The sequence below is a fragment of the Gadus macrocephalus genome, chromosome 22 (genome assembly GCF_031168955.1).
Source record: "Gadus macrocephalus chromosome 22, ASM3116895v1".
NCBI classification, from domain to species: domain Eukaryota; kingdom Metazoa; phylum Chordata; class Actinopteri; order Gadiformes; family Gadidae; genus Gadus; species Gadus macrocephalus.
The window spans coordinates 1,109,162-1,126,199 of record NC_082403.1 but is presented as its reverse complement, the minus strand read 5'-3'; the positions used below and the strand labels follow the sequence as shown (position 1 = coordinate 1,126,199).

At 46.9% G+C, this 17,038-nt stretch overlaps 1 protein-coding gene and 1 long non-coding RNA gene across 4 annotated transcripts in view; one reads left to right on the top strand and one right to left on the bottom strand.

Annotated features, from left to right (window-relative positions):
• Positions 1-10,220: 10,220 nt before the first annotated feature.
• On the top strand, positions 10,221-11,990 carry LOC132451469 (uncharacterized). The gene is made up of 2 exons (XR_009524074.1): positions 10,221-10,650; positions 10,869-11,990. It is a non-coding gene; the product is annotated as an uncharacterized LOC132451469 (long non-coding RNA).
• Positions 11,991-13,436: 1,446 nt separating this feature from the next.
• The window catches only part of psmb8a (proteasome 20S subunit beta 8A), a 9,074-nt gene continuing 5,472 nt past the window's right edge, over positions 13,437-17,038 (bottom strand). Inside the window, exons 5-6 of one of the 3 annotated variants that reach the window (XM_060043990.1) lie at positions 16,179-16,383; positions 13,437-13,658 (exon numbers count right to left, since the gene is read on the bottom strand). In XM_060043990.1, the coding sequence (XP_059899973.1) occupies positions 13,570-13,658; positions 16,179-16,383 (294 nt within the window). In that variant the 3' untranslated portion in view covers positions 13,437-13,569. Of the gene's footprint in view, positions 13,659-15,168; positions 15,281-16,120; positions 16,384-17,038 lie in introns of those variants that run through there. The other 2 variants (XM_060043988.1, XM_060043989.1) reach the window with 2 other exon arrangements.

Below are 17,038 nucleotides of genomic sequence, written 5' to 3'. Positions count from 1 at the left end.
TTCTCGTGTGTTCAGCCGATGATTTCTCGTTTTATTAGTGAATAATAAGTCCATAAGTGCCTTAAGAATATTAATATATTAATCAGAAATTATAATGGAACAACAAATATTTTTCCGATATTATTCTTGGACCTCCTCCCTTGGATTTGGTTGTCTGTGTCACAGACGGCCGGATACACACTCTCTGTCTCTTTCTCTCTCGGCTCTCTCTGTGTCTCTCTTTCTCTCTCTCTCTCTCTCTCTCTCTCTCTCTCTCTCTCTCTCTCTCTCTCTCTCTCTCTCTCTCTCTCTCTCTCTCTCTCTCTCTCTCTCTCTCTCTCTCTATCTCTTTCTCTTTCTCTCTCTTCTTTAAAGTATAACATGATAAACCATGTAAAGACTTTTAAGATTTCCCATAGTTAGATAAGCACATTCATTATTGTAATTGTATATAAAATACCTATTGATGGTTAATCTTTGTATAATTTCAGACTTCACCAGTTTTGGTCATCAGGACTCTGATATAATTTTTGTCATAATCCTGATTTACGACCTGATTTAAAGCAGATTTTATGTTTTATTCATAATAACCAAGAGGTCTGTGGGATAATGTTGCATGTTGTAAATGACTTTAAACTGAATCTTGATTTTTTGTGTTCTGTTGGGAATCAAGCGGCCGCAGAACATGTTCAGTTATTAAAGATACGTGCACACCTGTTGATGAAAGTCTGCTGCTTCTATTGTTTTAGTCCTTTGTTTTTGTGTTTATTGTGTACATGTGAGGGACTATTTTTCTGTCTTATTTGTTAATGAAGCATAATTGCAATAAACAACTCAGTGGATCCAACTCAATGTTCTCGTGTGTTCAGCCGATGATTTCTCGTTTTATTAGTGAATAATAAGTCCATAAGTGCCTTAAGAATATTAATATATTAATCAGAAATTATAAATGGAACAACAAATATTTTTCCGATATTATTCTTGGACCTCCTCCCTTGGATTTGGTTGTCTGTGTCACAGACGGCCGGATACACACTCTCTGTCTCTTTCTCTCTCTCTCTCTCTGTGTCTCTCTTTCTCTCTCTCTCTCTCTCTCTCTCTCTCTCTCTCTCTCTCTCTCTCTCTCTCTCTCTCTCTCCCCGTCTCTATTATTGTGCAATAGTTCAGTTAAAGGCTGTAGATAAAACACAATGAGATAGACTACATGTCTCGTACGTGCCGTCACGCTCCTGTAACTAGCGTGGACAAGACCGACAATCTCCCCACCGGCATAACTGTGACTCTCCACATGCCCAAACTTATAATGGTGTTCACCCCTTTGGATGCTTTTATCCTCCCCTTGGAAAAAAACTAACATTAACAAACTTCTTCACGAAAATTTTTAGTTTTCTTTGCATGAAAAATTATCATTTAAATCCACAAACATCATATGTGTAACCCGGGGCATATAAAGACTGGGACCTGAAAGTAATGACTTTCTCTCCATTGAAACCCTTTCATATTCTTCGATCTCATAGGTCCCATGGGCTCTACCGGAAGGGGCGTGGCTTCGCCACTCTGTAGGTCCATGACTAGCCCTAGGCTAACGTCCTGCCCAACACTTTACCCGGGATAACGTCAAACTGTTGCCGTGTTAACGGGACTAAACACCAACCGCCGCAGTGTGGGCAGCTGGGGCTGGGGGAGGGCTGCGGGGGGACGGGGCGCGCCACCCCTCCTCGTCCCAGCCGCCGGCGTGGCCGTCAACGGGCCAGACGTCGGAGGGCGGCGGAGGACGGGGTCCCCGAACGGCGCTCCAACGGCCCCCTACGACGGATCAGGTGGGGGCCCCGAAGGAGGTGGTCCCCGACCACACCCCCAGGGCCAGTGGCGGAGCCAGAATAATTGTATAGGGGTGGCCAGACTGGGACCAAAATTCACATAGTGGTGGCCACATAAATCAGAAACATGATTGTTTTCATTAAGCATCTAAAGTCGGCTTTACCTGATAGTATTAGGCCTTTTCATACCACTGACATGGTTACCAGGCAGCGGAAAAAACGGTAGGCCTACTAGTATATTCTAACTATTCTAGTAGTCCCAGTCCCCAATCCCATTTTTCTAAATTGATGCAGTTAACTTAAACATACCCATCTAGAGGGTACATCTAGAGAAAATATTATTTTAGTGTCTCATTTCTCCTAGGACAAAATCACTGTGAGCACAAGAGAGAGAGAGAGGGAGAGGGAGAGAGAGAGAGAGAGAGAGAGAGAGAGAGAGAGAGAGAGAGAGAGAGAGAGAGAGAGAGAGAGAGAGAGACAGAGAGAGAGACAGAGAGAGAGACAGAGGGAGAGAGAGGGAGAGTGTGAGAGAGAGACAGAGAGAGAGAGAGAGAGACCGAGAGAGACCGAGAGAGAAAGAAAGAGAGACAGACAGACAGACAGACAGACAGACAGACAGACAGACAGACAGACAGACAGACAGACAGACAGACAGACAGACAGACAGACAGAGACATTGAGAACGGACCCACTCAGCGTCGTGAGCCACTACTCACCACAGCCCTACCAGAGGGCCGATGGCAGCGCGTTGCAGCAGACCTCTGAACACTAGAAAAGCAGAATTACGTCGTGGTGACGGACTATTACTCAAGGGACCTCGAAATAGCTCACCTCTCTTCAACGTCCAGCATACAAGTCATCAACAGGCTCAAAGCAGGCTCAATGTTCCTGAGATGGGGGATACCACTCCAACCGGTGAGTGACAACATTCACATCCGGTGAGGTCAAAGACTTTAGTGAGAAGTCTGGTTCTGCCCCTACTACAACTAGCCCTCACCGCCCCCAGGCGACCGGCGCAGCAGAACGGGCTGTTCAGACGGCCAAGCACATCCTGAAGCAGCCCGGTCCACATCTGGCTCTGTTGTGTCCCAGAGCTACCCCTAGGGCAGCAGCCGGTGGGAGCCCAGCTCAGCTCATGACCGGGAGGCGCATCAGAACTACACTTCCTGTGTTGGAAGAGAAGCCACAGCCTGCACCTGTTGACAGACGACGGGTTCAGGAAAGAGACGCACAGACAAAGTCGTCCCGCCGGATCTACCACGGCCGCCGCCACTCTGCATGTCCGCTTCCACCCCTTCATCAGGGCCAGGACGTCAGGGTCCAGACTGGGGAGAGAAGGGCTGGAGAACCCCGGGTACAGAGGTCGTACCCGGTGGCGACGGACAGCGGCGCAGTGCCGCGGCCACACCGGAGACACCCGCAGCCCTTACCTCAGTCTGCACATCGGTCTGACCGACAGGAGCCGCGGCCTGAGAGACCTACACCCCCGCCAAGTGGGCCTTCTCCCGCGGCCAGTCCTGCCCCTCAGCGACCGGCCACCAGGCCAGAGGGCCCCCGGCCGAGCCGTGGGGCCCGCACCCCCGCATCCACCGCCGCACGGCGGGGCACCGGGGACCTCCAGGGGCCCTGAGGTCAGACATCCTTCCAGGTGTGGGGACACTTAGCTCTTAGGCCGGCTTTAATACACAAAGAAAGAGGAAGGTGGGAAGTGAAGACATGGATGGTGTAGGTTATATGTTATCAGGTTGACAGTATGGACATTGTTATTGTTGAGATTCTGACTGTTTTCATACGGACATACAGCGGTTATAAGTACTGCACTTATTATGATGTGGGGAGATGGGAGTGGACTGTCCTGGTCCTGGTCCTGGTCCTGGTCCAGGTCCTGGTCCTGGTCCTGGTCCTGGTCCACCGGGTCCTGGTCTTGGTCCTGGTCGAACGGGTCCTGGTCCTGGTCCACCTGGTCCTTGTCCTGGTCCTGGTCCTGGTCCACCGGGTCCTGGTCTTGGTCCTGGTCGAACGGGTCCTGGTCCTGGTCCACCTGGTCCTTGTCCTGGTCCACCTGGTCCTGGTCTACTTGGTCCTGGTCCTGGTTCACCTGGTCCTGTTCCTGGCCCTGGTCCTGGTCCACCGGGTCCTGGTCCTGGTCCACCTGGTCCTGGTCCTGGTCTACTTGGTCCTGGTCCTGGTCCACCTGGTCCTGGTCCTGGTCCACCTGGTCCTGGTCCTGGTCCACCGGGTCCTGGTTCTGGTCTACCAGGTCCTGGTCCTGGTCCACCGGGTCCTGGTCCTGGTACTGGTCCTGGTCCACCGGGTCCTGGTCCTTGTCCACTGGGTCTTGGTCCTGGTCCACCGGGTCCTGGTCCTGGTCCACCTGGTCCTGGTCCTGGACCTGGTCTATATATGTGTACCTGTGGTGTGTGCCTGCATATGGTGTGAATCTATATGGTGTATTGGTGTCTGTCTGTATGGTGTGTGTGTGTGTGTCTGTGTGTGTTAACGTGTGTGGTGGTGGGCGATGACTCCAGCTAACCAGTGAATGAGTCCCTCTGGTCTCTTTGATGAAAGCTTCCTTCTCACTCCTCAATGGGCCGTTCAGGATTCTGTCAAGTTATGGTTGCTATAGAGACGGTATCTCGCAGAGCGCACAGAGAGCAGAGGTTCTCGTGTGGAAACATCGCCCTCTGCTGTCCAAATCACTACATACACATGGACGCAAGATCACACGTGACTTGCTTTCCACCAACTTGACATCAAACAGTAGTAACACACACACACACACACACACACATACACACACACACACACACACACACACACACACACACACACACACACACACACACACACACACACACACACACACACACACACACACACACACAAACCACACAGTAAGGTGAATTGAATGAAGACTTTCTTCGTTTTGAAGTATGAATTTAAATCTGTCAAATCAGACTCGTCATTTTAATCAAAATGAGGGGGGTCATTTAAGATCAAACACAGAGCCTAAACAGACTTTCACTATTACCAAGGCGACCAGAGGAGGTCGAACCTGGGTTGAGTTTGACTATTTAGCCCACCAGTGCAGCTCGCACGCCATGTGGTTTCCTTAATTGGTTCATTGGTTGCATCTGGTGCATTTCACATAAGAGGGAAACGGACAATACATTTGGGTCCTCCACTGTTTGGCAGTTTATCGTCTCCCAAACACGGTATGTTGTTGTGTTCTCAGAAACTAGAACGTGTGTGTAATGTTCTGTTGAGCTCTGTTGTGACTTATTTGTCATCTCTTCCTGTTTCACAGGTTAAAGACTTTTTGAAGTAAAGAGGAGCATCTCATCTGGACCTGATGTGAGTAGAACTGTGTAGCAAAGCACAACTGCATTGACTTGTATGTTGAATATAAATCACTGATAATGTGTGAAGGAAATCAGGGATTGTGGTGGTTTAACTCTCATTTGAAATTAAATATTAATTTTACCTGAAAGTAACATTTTAGAGACTATACATTCAAACTTCTCAAAGTAAGAAGTAATCACTCTTGAATAATGACGGTCAAATAATTAGTATAACTTATTTATCTTAAACATTATTTAAAAGTTGGATGATCCCAAAAGCCCTGAATTTGTATTGGCATTCATTTATCTGATTTAATGGCTATGGTAGAAGTTGAACCTTGGGACAGTGCCCAAGTTTGGGGACAATAATAAGTAAACTGTTTGTTCCTTCAAAGGTCTATCATGGATATCTAACTGCAGTACTGTGAGTATCCCAACTTTAACATGAAGATGAACTGCGAACTGTAAGTCATTAGTTTCTCATTACTCTTGGGCACATTGATGTCTGTTGGCTTCCTGGTGAGTTAACCCGTTTGCTGAAGGTTGATCTGATTAGTAAGGATCTTTTATTGGTTCATGGGTTACTTAGGCGTTTGGTTTATGTTGGTTTTAATGGTTTGTTAAAATGGTTTCAGGTTCAAAGTTATTGTTGTAAGCTGGAGTAATGGGTTTTGATATCTTCAGTCTTCTTTCATTCTACTCTCCTGAGCTCTGCATCTTCATCAAATGAGTGTTGCTGTACTGAGGAGGGTGTGGTCTGAGTGAGCAGAGGTGCATACTGGGATACAGAGCTGTCTGAAGTCTACAGGTCTGTAGACACGCCCCCTCAGGGGAAACCGAGTGTTTGAGAAACCGTCGTGTCGTCAGTTACATGGACCGGAATGTTCTTTAAGATGGAGACGGGGATGCAGAAGGAGAAACACCAGGGGGAGATGAGGGGGCTCCTCATCTCAACGACTTCAACACAACTTCAGTCTGACACAGAACCATGGAACACTTTCAACAGTCCCCTCCAGGCACCGTGACTCCTCAGGAACAGTTTCATTCCAGAGAAGGTCTCATTTGGGGCCATTCGAAGATGGATCCTGCTCCTCAAGAGCCACCCCCCTCCACTGGGTGGTCTTCTGAACAGATGATGTCCTTCCTGTCATCAGGCTGACTAAAGCTGCACCGTTTGCATCTGTGAAGGCCCCTCAATCACTAAACCACTGGACTACAAACACATGACTTCAGAGACGTAGAAACAGCGTGAATGGAGACACCAAGCATAATCCATCACCAATGTGGGACGCCACTGAAGAATGTCGTGCATAATTTACGTCTCTGGAGATATTGGTGGTTCTGTTCAGGGTGCCCTGACAGAAGAGCTGGGGGTGGATGACGGAATGGTATTTAGCATGAGGTTTTTACCCTGCATGAGTGTTTGGTCTTTTATGGCTCAGTGGTGTGTGTGGGTTTGACATGAGATGGAAGATTTTTGAACATCGCTAGGCTTCTACTGTGTGTGTGTGTGTGTGTGTGTCCCACTCACACCCGGCACGGGGTTCTACGTGTGTTTCCTTGGTTCTGCTTCCTTTGACATTGATCATTTTCATACGGGGGTCTATGTGATTGGCTTGGTGTATTGGAATGGTCAACTCAGTCATACCTGCTGGACGGCCACACGTTTACTTGAGGCCTCCAGTAGACGTGAAGAGCCCTGAGCGACGCTCCGGAGCGATATCCTACATACTGGGCAGGAAGGAGAGTATCCAAATCAAGTGTAAAAGGATGCAAGCGGCGTGTTCAGATCAGTGACTTCAAACTAGGACTACACCAATCAGGATCAATGGAGGATGGACACCTAAAGGCATTCCACAAGGACTCTGAAGTTGGAAAGGGACCTCAATGGATGTTCAAGATGACCTTCAGACCTGTAATGAGGCGGATCTTCCTAACTGGCTGGATTGATGGATAGCCCTGTGGATCTTGTCTTGCTCTCAGTTGCACGTCTTCTCAGGCTGAACTCTATTTGCTGTACAGGACTAGCTGAACGATCGGTTCCCTTAAATCAGAACCAATCTGGGAACTCCAACTAGTGCGCTCTTCAAGCTGAAGTTGTGCTCTTCAGCTGAGGAGGCAAGGAAACCTTCACTGGGGCTACAATGTGTCTATAGGAGACCATTTCGAAGTGTTCCATGGTACTCTGATGAAGACCGTTGTTGTGTTTCGCTGGCTGAGAGGAAGAACCCTCACATCCTCCTCTTGGCCTTTCTCCTCTGAGAATCCAGGTGCCATCTTGAAGTATATTCCAGCTCATGTAACTGATGTCACGACAGATTCTCAAACACTTGGTTTCTCCTAAGGGGCGTGTCTATAGAACTGAAGACTTCAGACAGCACTGTATCCCAGCACGCATCTCTGCTCACTCAGACCACACCCTCATGAATAGGATGCAACACTATAGCGATGGAGATGTAGAGTTTTATAAGTAAAGAGGGAGCAGACAACGATGATTCGAACACAATTACAATTTAAATCTTTAAACCATGAAGATGGTTGGATAGTTCAGGAATTGGGCTTAATTTTATTATGGGCAGTCCTTTCGCTCAAATGCCCACTTCTCACTGGACCTGTACATGTGTTGGTTGGCTGGCATGATTTGCTGTTGGTAATGAGGCGGTCAGGGTGACATTGCTTGGCTATGGTCAGCTCTCTGTGAGCTCACTGTTTAGATTTGATCTGTATGGTTTGTACCCTGAATATCGAGATAATTGTTGTTTTTAATTTTAAAATGTAGACACGGGTTTTGTATTGAATTATTCCATTGTTTTTAAGCAAGGAGTTGAGGTTTAAAGTTGTTGTGGAACGTACATGGTGGTTCGGTTCTTCGTACGGTTTTGAGTGATATAACTTGTACACACTGGGTGCATAATAATGTAAAGGTACACTGAAGAGCAGTAATGACCAACAGCAACAAACAGATCACATCAAGGTAAGTCTGTTGGCTGTGTTTTAATGAAGACCATCGCTGGACTTCAGGATCTTCCTCCGTTCAGCTCAAGGTGAGGCGCTGGTTCTGTTTTTTCTTTGGTTGGTTCCGGCCGGAATGTTCGGATTCCAGTCGGGCGGTTTGTGCTTCCCGCCGTGGAAGGTTCTGAGTGCGCTCACTTGATTTAGTCTCAATGGTTAGCATAGAACGTTGTAGTCTTGACAACCATAAGAACCCACGTGGCCGTTAGTTGGACGTGAATCCCCTGAGGGTATCTGGCGGAACGTTCTAGATGTATTCGCGTATCTTCGAGCCGTTGCCAACAGAAACTATTTTTCAGTCGGTTTCCATTAGGAATTGTTGCCTCTTATCTTAAACTACTTAAGTTTGATAGTAAATACTCACTGACGCGTACATCGTACAATATGTTGATAATTTCCGACTGTTGCGCCGACTTTAACCACGTTGACGGGACTCTCGCTGCGTTCGAAACAGCGTTCTACTTGCGGGCCCATTTCTGATCATCAGTGAAGGCTGAAGATCATTTCAAGGTGGATGACAATTTGGCATTTCTTCGACGGAACCCTGCACCTGAATATGGCTGAGTATATTTGATTTAATATCGATACTGCTTAGTGTTCTTTGTTACTTCAACTTTCATACGTTCTAAATATCTGGTGTCAATAATTGCCGTAGAAGTAAAACCCTACCCAATGGAATGACGTTAAACAACGACTTTGGTGCTTATTTACCAACTGGATAATTACAAAGCTAAAATAATGGCTGTCTTTCCCACATGTTACAGTAGAAGAAACTCTAGAACTGTACAAAAAGGTAACATGTAGTTTGTCCCAAGGTGTCTGCCTCCTCATCCAGAGCCAGACCTCCACCTCCTCACCCAGAGCCAGACCTCCACCTCCTCACCCAGAGCCTGACCTCCACCTCCTCACCCAGAGCCTGACCTCCACCTCCTCACCCAGAGCCAGACCTCCACCTCCTGTCAGAAGTACTCCAGAACAGGTCAGTGCTCTGGTGTGTGAGTCAGTTTCAATGCATGGGCTGAACCACTTCTTTAAACTTGTGGACTGCTCTGTCTTCATTCCCAAAACGGGATGCTCATGTCTGATCTCTCCAGTCTTTTCTAGCCTTGAGTTATAAAATAATAGTTAAATTAATTGTGTAAATCGGTTTCGGAGTCAAATAAGTTTATTGTTGGGCATATGCTGATGTCAACCTGCTGCTGTAGCTGAAAGGCGAGGCTGAGATGCTGTGGACCGTCGTGGAGTGCCAGGATGGACCGGAGACTGAGGCTGGAGACCAGGGGCCTGCAGCACCGGACCAGAGGGTAACCATCACCAATCTCATCTGAAAAGCTAAAATCCTCAATAGTTTAGGTCTGGTTTTGATCATCTTAAGACTCTAAATCTGTGCCAAGCTGTGATTTGAGTTAATTCATACCGGGGTTATGTAGGAGTCATATGAGCCATTATTGTTACGAGTGCTGCTACGACCGTAGTGGATGAATTGCTGAATGGGTCAATCTGTAGACATTGTCTAATTCAAGTGTTTCAATATGTTTTAAATTTGTCTTCCATTTTACAAGTGAACCTCAGATGCAGGAGGTGGGCAGTGTTGCGTCTCCAGGTTATTTACTGCTGAGACCAACTGTTTGTAACCAGACCAGGAATCCATGGCTGAAGGGGCTGATGGAGGAGCCGTGCTGAAGGCCCTGCCTGATGGAGGAGCCGTGCTGAAGAACCTGCCTGGTGAAGGAGCTGATGGAGGCCCTGCCTGGTGGAGGAACTGATGGACGCCCTGCCTGGTGGAGGAGCTGATGGAGGCCCTGCCTGGTGGAGGATTCCTGTCGTTGCGTAGATGGAGCCCGACTCTGAAGTGATCATCACACTCAGTGCCACTTAACGTAGAATACTGCTACCACAAACTACCGGCGTTTGTTAATATACCAGTCAACTACATCTGTTTTACCACACATTAAAGCAAGACTTCCGCTGTTTGTTCCAGACAATGAATCTGTCTGAAGAGAGCTGGTGGAGGAGCTGAGAAGCTGCAAGACGATTAGGAATTAACCAACAAGGATTCCTCGTAAGTTTGTATTTACTTAACATGGTTAACTTGAAAAGGGCAAAATACAGCTGTTACTTTGACATGTGTCAAACTACCACGTGTTTCTGGAGCGGAGGCGAGCTGGTAGGGGAGCCGTGAATCAGGAGGATGACCATCACTCAACCAACAAGGATCCTCGTAAGTTTGCATAAAGTAAAGTGTGGACTTGTTGTAACACAGGATTAGTTAGTCCAGTAGTTAAGTTAAGGCATACTACTGTTGTTGGTTACCAGACAAACTACAGCTGCTACTTTGTTACGCGTAATTAGAGCCCACCTACTCCTGTGTTTGTTACCTTACATTAGAGCCAAATTACGTTGTAACCAGACCAGGAATCTGGAGGACTGACGGAGAAGCCATACCTCTGGAAGGCAAATCCTGAGGACGACCAGGACTCTACCATCAAGGATTCCTCGTAAGTTTGCATTATCTGGACCTGGTGGACCAGGTAGGGGGTTGGGGGTTCAACTCTCAGACCAATGGTGCCGGGTTAGAGTCCTCAGAATACAGTGATGCGTCCTTGAGCAAGGCGCCCTAAAGCCTGCCTGCTCCTTAATGACTCATCTTTGGTTCAGATAATGTTTCATCTTTTGAATATTGAACCTAATCCATGTCCTTGTTTGCTCCGGGCAGACACACCTGAGCTGAACCTCACCTGATCCTGTTTGGTCGGGGTCAGACTCACCTGAGCTGAACCCCACCTGATCCTGCTGGTCCCGTCTCCTCAGTTCATCTTAGCCTCATCTTCCAGAAGACCTGCTGAACTCAGCGGTCGGATCCTGATGGATCAATGACCTCCAGTGGGAGTGATCTTCTTGACCCCACATGTACCTGTGTGCTTCCACACGCCTTTCCCTCACGTCTGTCACTAACCTCACTACTTAACTAATCTCTAATCCTTCCCTTCTTCTTCCTTCTCCGTGGTTCGAACCTTTACTCTGAAGGAGTGCCTTCTTGAACCTTTACACTGAAGGACCGTCTTCCTGCCCTCAGAGGGTTCAGCGTTAGGGTTGAGAGTCAGGGTTTAGAGTCAGGGACAGAGCTGGTCAGGGAGGATGGTTTTACACAAACCCCTTCATTTGCTTTTGTGAATGGTGGTGACATTTTGAAATTATTAATTTGGGAAAATGTTTTCCTCTGCTTTCCTTTACAAAAGTATGTATTCAACTTTGTCAAGTGTTTTTGTTTATACTGTATATTAAAATCCTACATTGACTTCTGCATGTTTGGTGCGTTTCATTAATTGTCCTTTGACTTGGTTAATGTCAAGCTAAATATCAAACATCCATATTACTACTAAATTCAAGCCTATTCATGTATTTAACAATGTACATACTGCCCCCGCAGGCCATTCTCTGCTACTACAACACGTTCCCATCGATGTAGAATAGCTTTGTTGGTTCAAACGGATAATGTAGTTTGGTGTGAGACTGTTGTCCAAACTGTCCAGCAGAGGGAGGTGTCATACACCTCAATTAATTGTACAGGAATGTGTGTGTGTATTTACCTTTTAAAAAGTTCATGTGCTGGTCTATGTCTGCAAATAACTCTGCCTCAGCAACAGGTTTGGTCGCAGCATAGGAAGCAGTAGCATGCGGTGCCCCCTCATCTCGGTGGGGCAGAAACGACCGGCGTATGACCACACCCACAATTTATATCTATTTTTAACAAGTATATTTTGAGCTACATTAAAACATGTTAACTAAACTAATTGTGAGTAAGAATTAAAAATAAACCAATAGCCTAATGTTACTGCACGCTTTTGAAGTGCCATCCGCAACACTCGTCATATGATGTCGGGCTAATTAGAATAGCCCGACATTATGGGGAAGTTATTTCTTCAATATTTTATTTTAACAATCTAACAGGCTTAGCGAGTGCATTGCAAATACATGTAAAGTAGAAATACCCGTTGGCCCGACGATGTGTGCAAATCTCTCAACAACACTTTTGAAATCAGCTATTTCTCAATAACAGCTGTTTAAATCAGGTATACAATTTTAATACCTGCTGAAATAAATAAATAAATAGGTTTCAATGCCGAAAAGATACAGGCGGAGTAATTCGATTTTAAACAACAGTCCTAGAATTTGACCATGGGGCAGACTACTTTACGACCATATGGGCGTCTTATAGCGCGGATTGCAATTCTTATTGCAGCCTGCAGGGTTATGCGAGAAACATACGGAGGGACGCGGTCGTTGAGCTCCGCCGCCCCACATTGCATGACACGTTAAACTCAACTCGAATCGCCACCATCAATTTGATATCAACAGACCAAAAATAGTCGGAAAGCCTACAGAAACTATAGATAGTTAATGTGACAATCACATTATTAAAAATAAACTTGTACAACAAAAGCAATATGTACAACAAAAAATGTAATTTAATTTCAAACAAATTTGCATTAAGCTGACTTGGTTGGCTGATTGGGCAATCAGATTTATCCAGCCTACGCACATTAATGGTGGATTCAATAATTCGTTTCCGTGACCCAGTTCGCGTGATTCAGTTCGCCACGAGGAGTCGTTCGCGAATCGTTCGTTCGTTCGTTCAGTCGAGTTTCCGGTAGCACTAAATCCACTAAGTCTGACTGACTCAGCTGAGAACCGTGCAATGGCGTGCATTCCATGATGCGATCTACCGCTACCGGAAACCAGGCTGAACGAACATACGATTCGTGAACGACTCCTCCCAGTTCAGTCGAGTTTCCGGTGAATCGATTCACCGCAAACTCGACTGAACGTGGAGGAGTCGTTCGCGATTCAGCCTGGTTTCCGGTAACGGTGAATCGCATCATGGAATGCACGCCATTGCACGGTTCTCAGTTGAGTCAGTCAGACTCAGTGGAGTTAGTGCTACCGGAAACTCGTTTGTTCGTTCAGTCGAGTTTCCGGTGAATCGAATGGTGAACGAGACGACCGAACGAACGAGAGAGACGAACCGGTTCAGTTCGTTCGTCCTAAAGACTCGGTCATTCGAACCGGTTCGCGAACGAACGAGCCAACACTACCGCACATAGCATGCACGCACACTCACAGAGCCAGACACGACAATGACAAACACGTTTGTGAGTGGTGGAGTTCCAATGTACCCGAGCGATGCTATTTAGGGGTTTTAACTGAAGCTTGTAGATGAAAACGAGCTGGAACTAAAGGCGTTGAGTATGTTTGGTGTAATGAGCTCACAGGAGTCCCAGCGTTCTGCTCTCTGCGCTTTATTAAAACATTCCTGGACACGACGTTCGGTGATCATGAGTGATGTGATGATGAGAGCTGATCAGGAGCCCGTCCTCTGGCCGGGTCACATGGGGCTCCAGGTGGGAGGTCAGAGGTCAGAACATGTCCTTCCTGTATCTGTGGATCAGCTCTGAGACGTCCTCCTTACACACCTTCACCCAGCCGTCCGCCTTCATGTGGTACACTACACACATACACACATACATACACACAAACACATTATACACACACACATTATACACACACACACACTCACACACATACACATAATACAAACACACTAGAGATGCGCGGATGGGTTATTATTTTATCCGCAACCGCATCACAAACGCATCATCCGTCTTATTTCATCCACACATCTAGTCAGTCTGTGGTCATGTGATGCTGCAGACCTCTCTGTGGTCATGTGATGCTACAGACCTCTGTGGTCATGTGATGCTGCCGACCTCTCTGTGGTCATGTGATGCTGCAGACCTCTCTGTGGTCATGTGATGCTACAGACCTCTGTGGTCATGTGATGCTGCCGACCTCTCTGTGGTCATGTGATGCTACAGACCTTATGTAGCCTACTATTTAGGCCAATGCCTATTGCACTTTTTTATTTTTTGCAAAAAAAAAGAAACCCTCGATATTAACGAACACCCGACTCGAGCCTATTAATTCCAAAATTCGCACCGCAGTCCACCGCACAACAGTGCAACATTCATGCTCACATTGTTAATTGTACATGAGGTCTTGCCTGCCTGACAATTTTTCCTACCTTCTTTCTTAGCTGTGGATGTTATTGAACAAGAAGTTGAATTTGTTCTTTGCATCTCGCGCTGCCATTGCCAAATTGTACATCTGAGTCAAATCACTCCGTGATCTCTTTTAAATTCCTTATTCCACGAGTGGTAGGCTACAATGATGGGCTGTTTTAAAGTATAACTAATATCGAAACAGAATAACCCAGGCGCAGTCTTATCTGCGAGACGTTTGCCTAGTGGCCGATAAGGAAGGCGCTGCAACGAGACGCGACATGGGATGGATCGGCACTTCATTTAAACTTTTTCTTTCTTTCGGGAGTGTGTGTGTGTGTGTGTGTTTGTGTGTGTGTGTGTGTGTGTGTGTGTATTTAACAATGTATATATATTTTTAATTTGATTGGTTAAACCGCCACCCGCCGAATTTAATTAAAATATAACTCTTTGTCACGTCATCCGCCCGATCCGCGGTTTAGCCGCGAAGTCAAGGGCTGCAACCGCCAACCGCGCATCTCTAACACACACACATTATACACACACTCACACTCACACGCACACACACCCATAATACAAAGAAACACACACATTATACACACACACATTTTGTGTCTTTCAGAATATAGTACGGATATGTACTGGGCCTTGATCAATATGAACATACCCCCCCCCCTTCATCTATCCTCCATCATGATCCTCACATCTAGTCACTCTGTGGTCATGTGATGCTGCAGACCTCTCTGTGGTCATGTTATGCTGCAGACATCTCTGTGGTCATGTATGCTACAGACTTCTATGTGGTCATGTGATGCTGCAGACCTCTCTGTGGTCATGTGATGCTACAGACCTCTCTGTGGTCATGTGATGCTACAGACCTCTCTGTGGTCATGTGATGCTACAGACCTCTCTGTGGTCATGTGATGCTACAGACCTCTCTGTGGTCATGTGATGCTACAGACCTCTCTGTGGTCATGTGATGCTACAGACCTCACTGTAAGTTCTCAGCCGTGTCGGAGCAGACAAGTTTCTATCGTACCTCCCTGAGTGCTGATTGGTCCAATCGTACCTCCCTGAGCAGGGCTCCAGAGTGCGCCTAATTTGGGCGCACATGCGCCTAGAATTCGGGGTAGTGCGACTGAAGATTTATCTGGTATAATTATTATAATTTTTTTTTACAGAGCAGTCTATTCATAATATTGTAATGACCACGGAAGAGGCAGTGAATGAAGTATTGATGAGACAGCGATTTATTATTATAATACCTAATAAACCGTTGGAACACGCAAGACCGGTAACAATAGCAACGCCGGTAAACAAACCCGCGAAGCCCAATCCAGGGGCCTGTACTACGAAGCTCGATTAGAGGGTTAGCGAGGTATGTTGAGCTGAAAGCCTGGGTTAGCTGTACCATGAAAGTCGATCTCTTTAAGCGTCGCTTTATCACCATGGTGACTTACGCTCGCAACCAAACCTGGTCGGGAGCAGGTTTTCGGCTTAGTCTAGCCGGAGATCGGCTACTTATATCGGCGTGCGCAGCTTCCTAGCCCCGCCTCCGATAATGGCGTCACCATTTGTGGGTGTTCCCGTGGACCTCAGCGCACTTATCGTACAGGCGTCCCTCCGGAGACAGAGGGTTTTTCGGGACAGAACCGATCCCTTGGCATTGTCTGACGATATTCTTTATGATAGATACAGATTCTGCATTTATTTAAGGCATTTATTTAATGGTCAAAATATTATTAATCAATGGCGTAAATATCGACGGTGCAACCGGTGCAGTTGCCCCCCCCAATATATAAAATATATTGGCGCACATGTGCTCCCAAGGAAAAAGTTAGTCTGGAGCCCTGCGGAGGGCTGATTGGTCCTATCGTACCTCCCTGAGTGCTGATTGGTGCTATCGTACCTCCCTGAGTGCTGATTGGTCCTATCGTGCGTCCCTAAATTCTGATTGGAGGACTCACCGTTGACCACGCCCCCGGAGTAGGCGTCGCGGTGCGTGGCGTGGGCGATGCCACGCCGGCCCAGCTCACACGCCTCCTCCACCGTCAGGTCGTCACGGTAACCGCTGTCCATCACACCGTAGGCGTAGCTGTTGCCGCAGCCCGTGGAGAACATGGCCCCCGAGAGGCGGCAGCCGTTGTCGTCCACATAGTAGAGACCAGGACCCTGGAGTACACACAGTACACACATAGTACACACATAGTACAAAGCAGGACCCTGGAGTACACACAGTACACACACAGTACACACATAGTACACACATAGTACAAAGCAGGACCCTGGAGTACACACAGTACACACATAGTACACACAGTACACACATAGTACACACATAATACACACAGTACACACATAGTATACACAGTACACACATAGTACACACAGTACCCCAGTGGCAGCTGGCCTTTATTTATGTGTAAATTCTGCTCTCGTTTCCGTTTCAAGGGAATGCTCTGTGACTGTCATCCCTGTCATACAAACTAGCTGTCTTTTCCAGTGACTTGACCAGTGTGCTCTCAATGGCCAGCAGACCTAGGCTGCTTAAACGGTCTTGGACCATTGTGTTACGGGTGTAGGAACGCTTTAAACAGAAGAAGCTCCTTTCTACACCTGCAGATGTTGCTCCAATTGTTGTCACTAATGAGAACACTTTGTAAAGCGGAGGCATTGCACTGTCCAACTCCATGTCTTTAAGGAACACCAAGAAATCACATTTTCTCCTGTCACCCTCCAAGTCCTGATCTGAATACAGGACTTGAAGTGCAGGCGTCCGGCTCCCTGAATCAAAGTGATGGCCACCAAAACGATATTAAACTCCAAC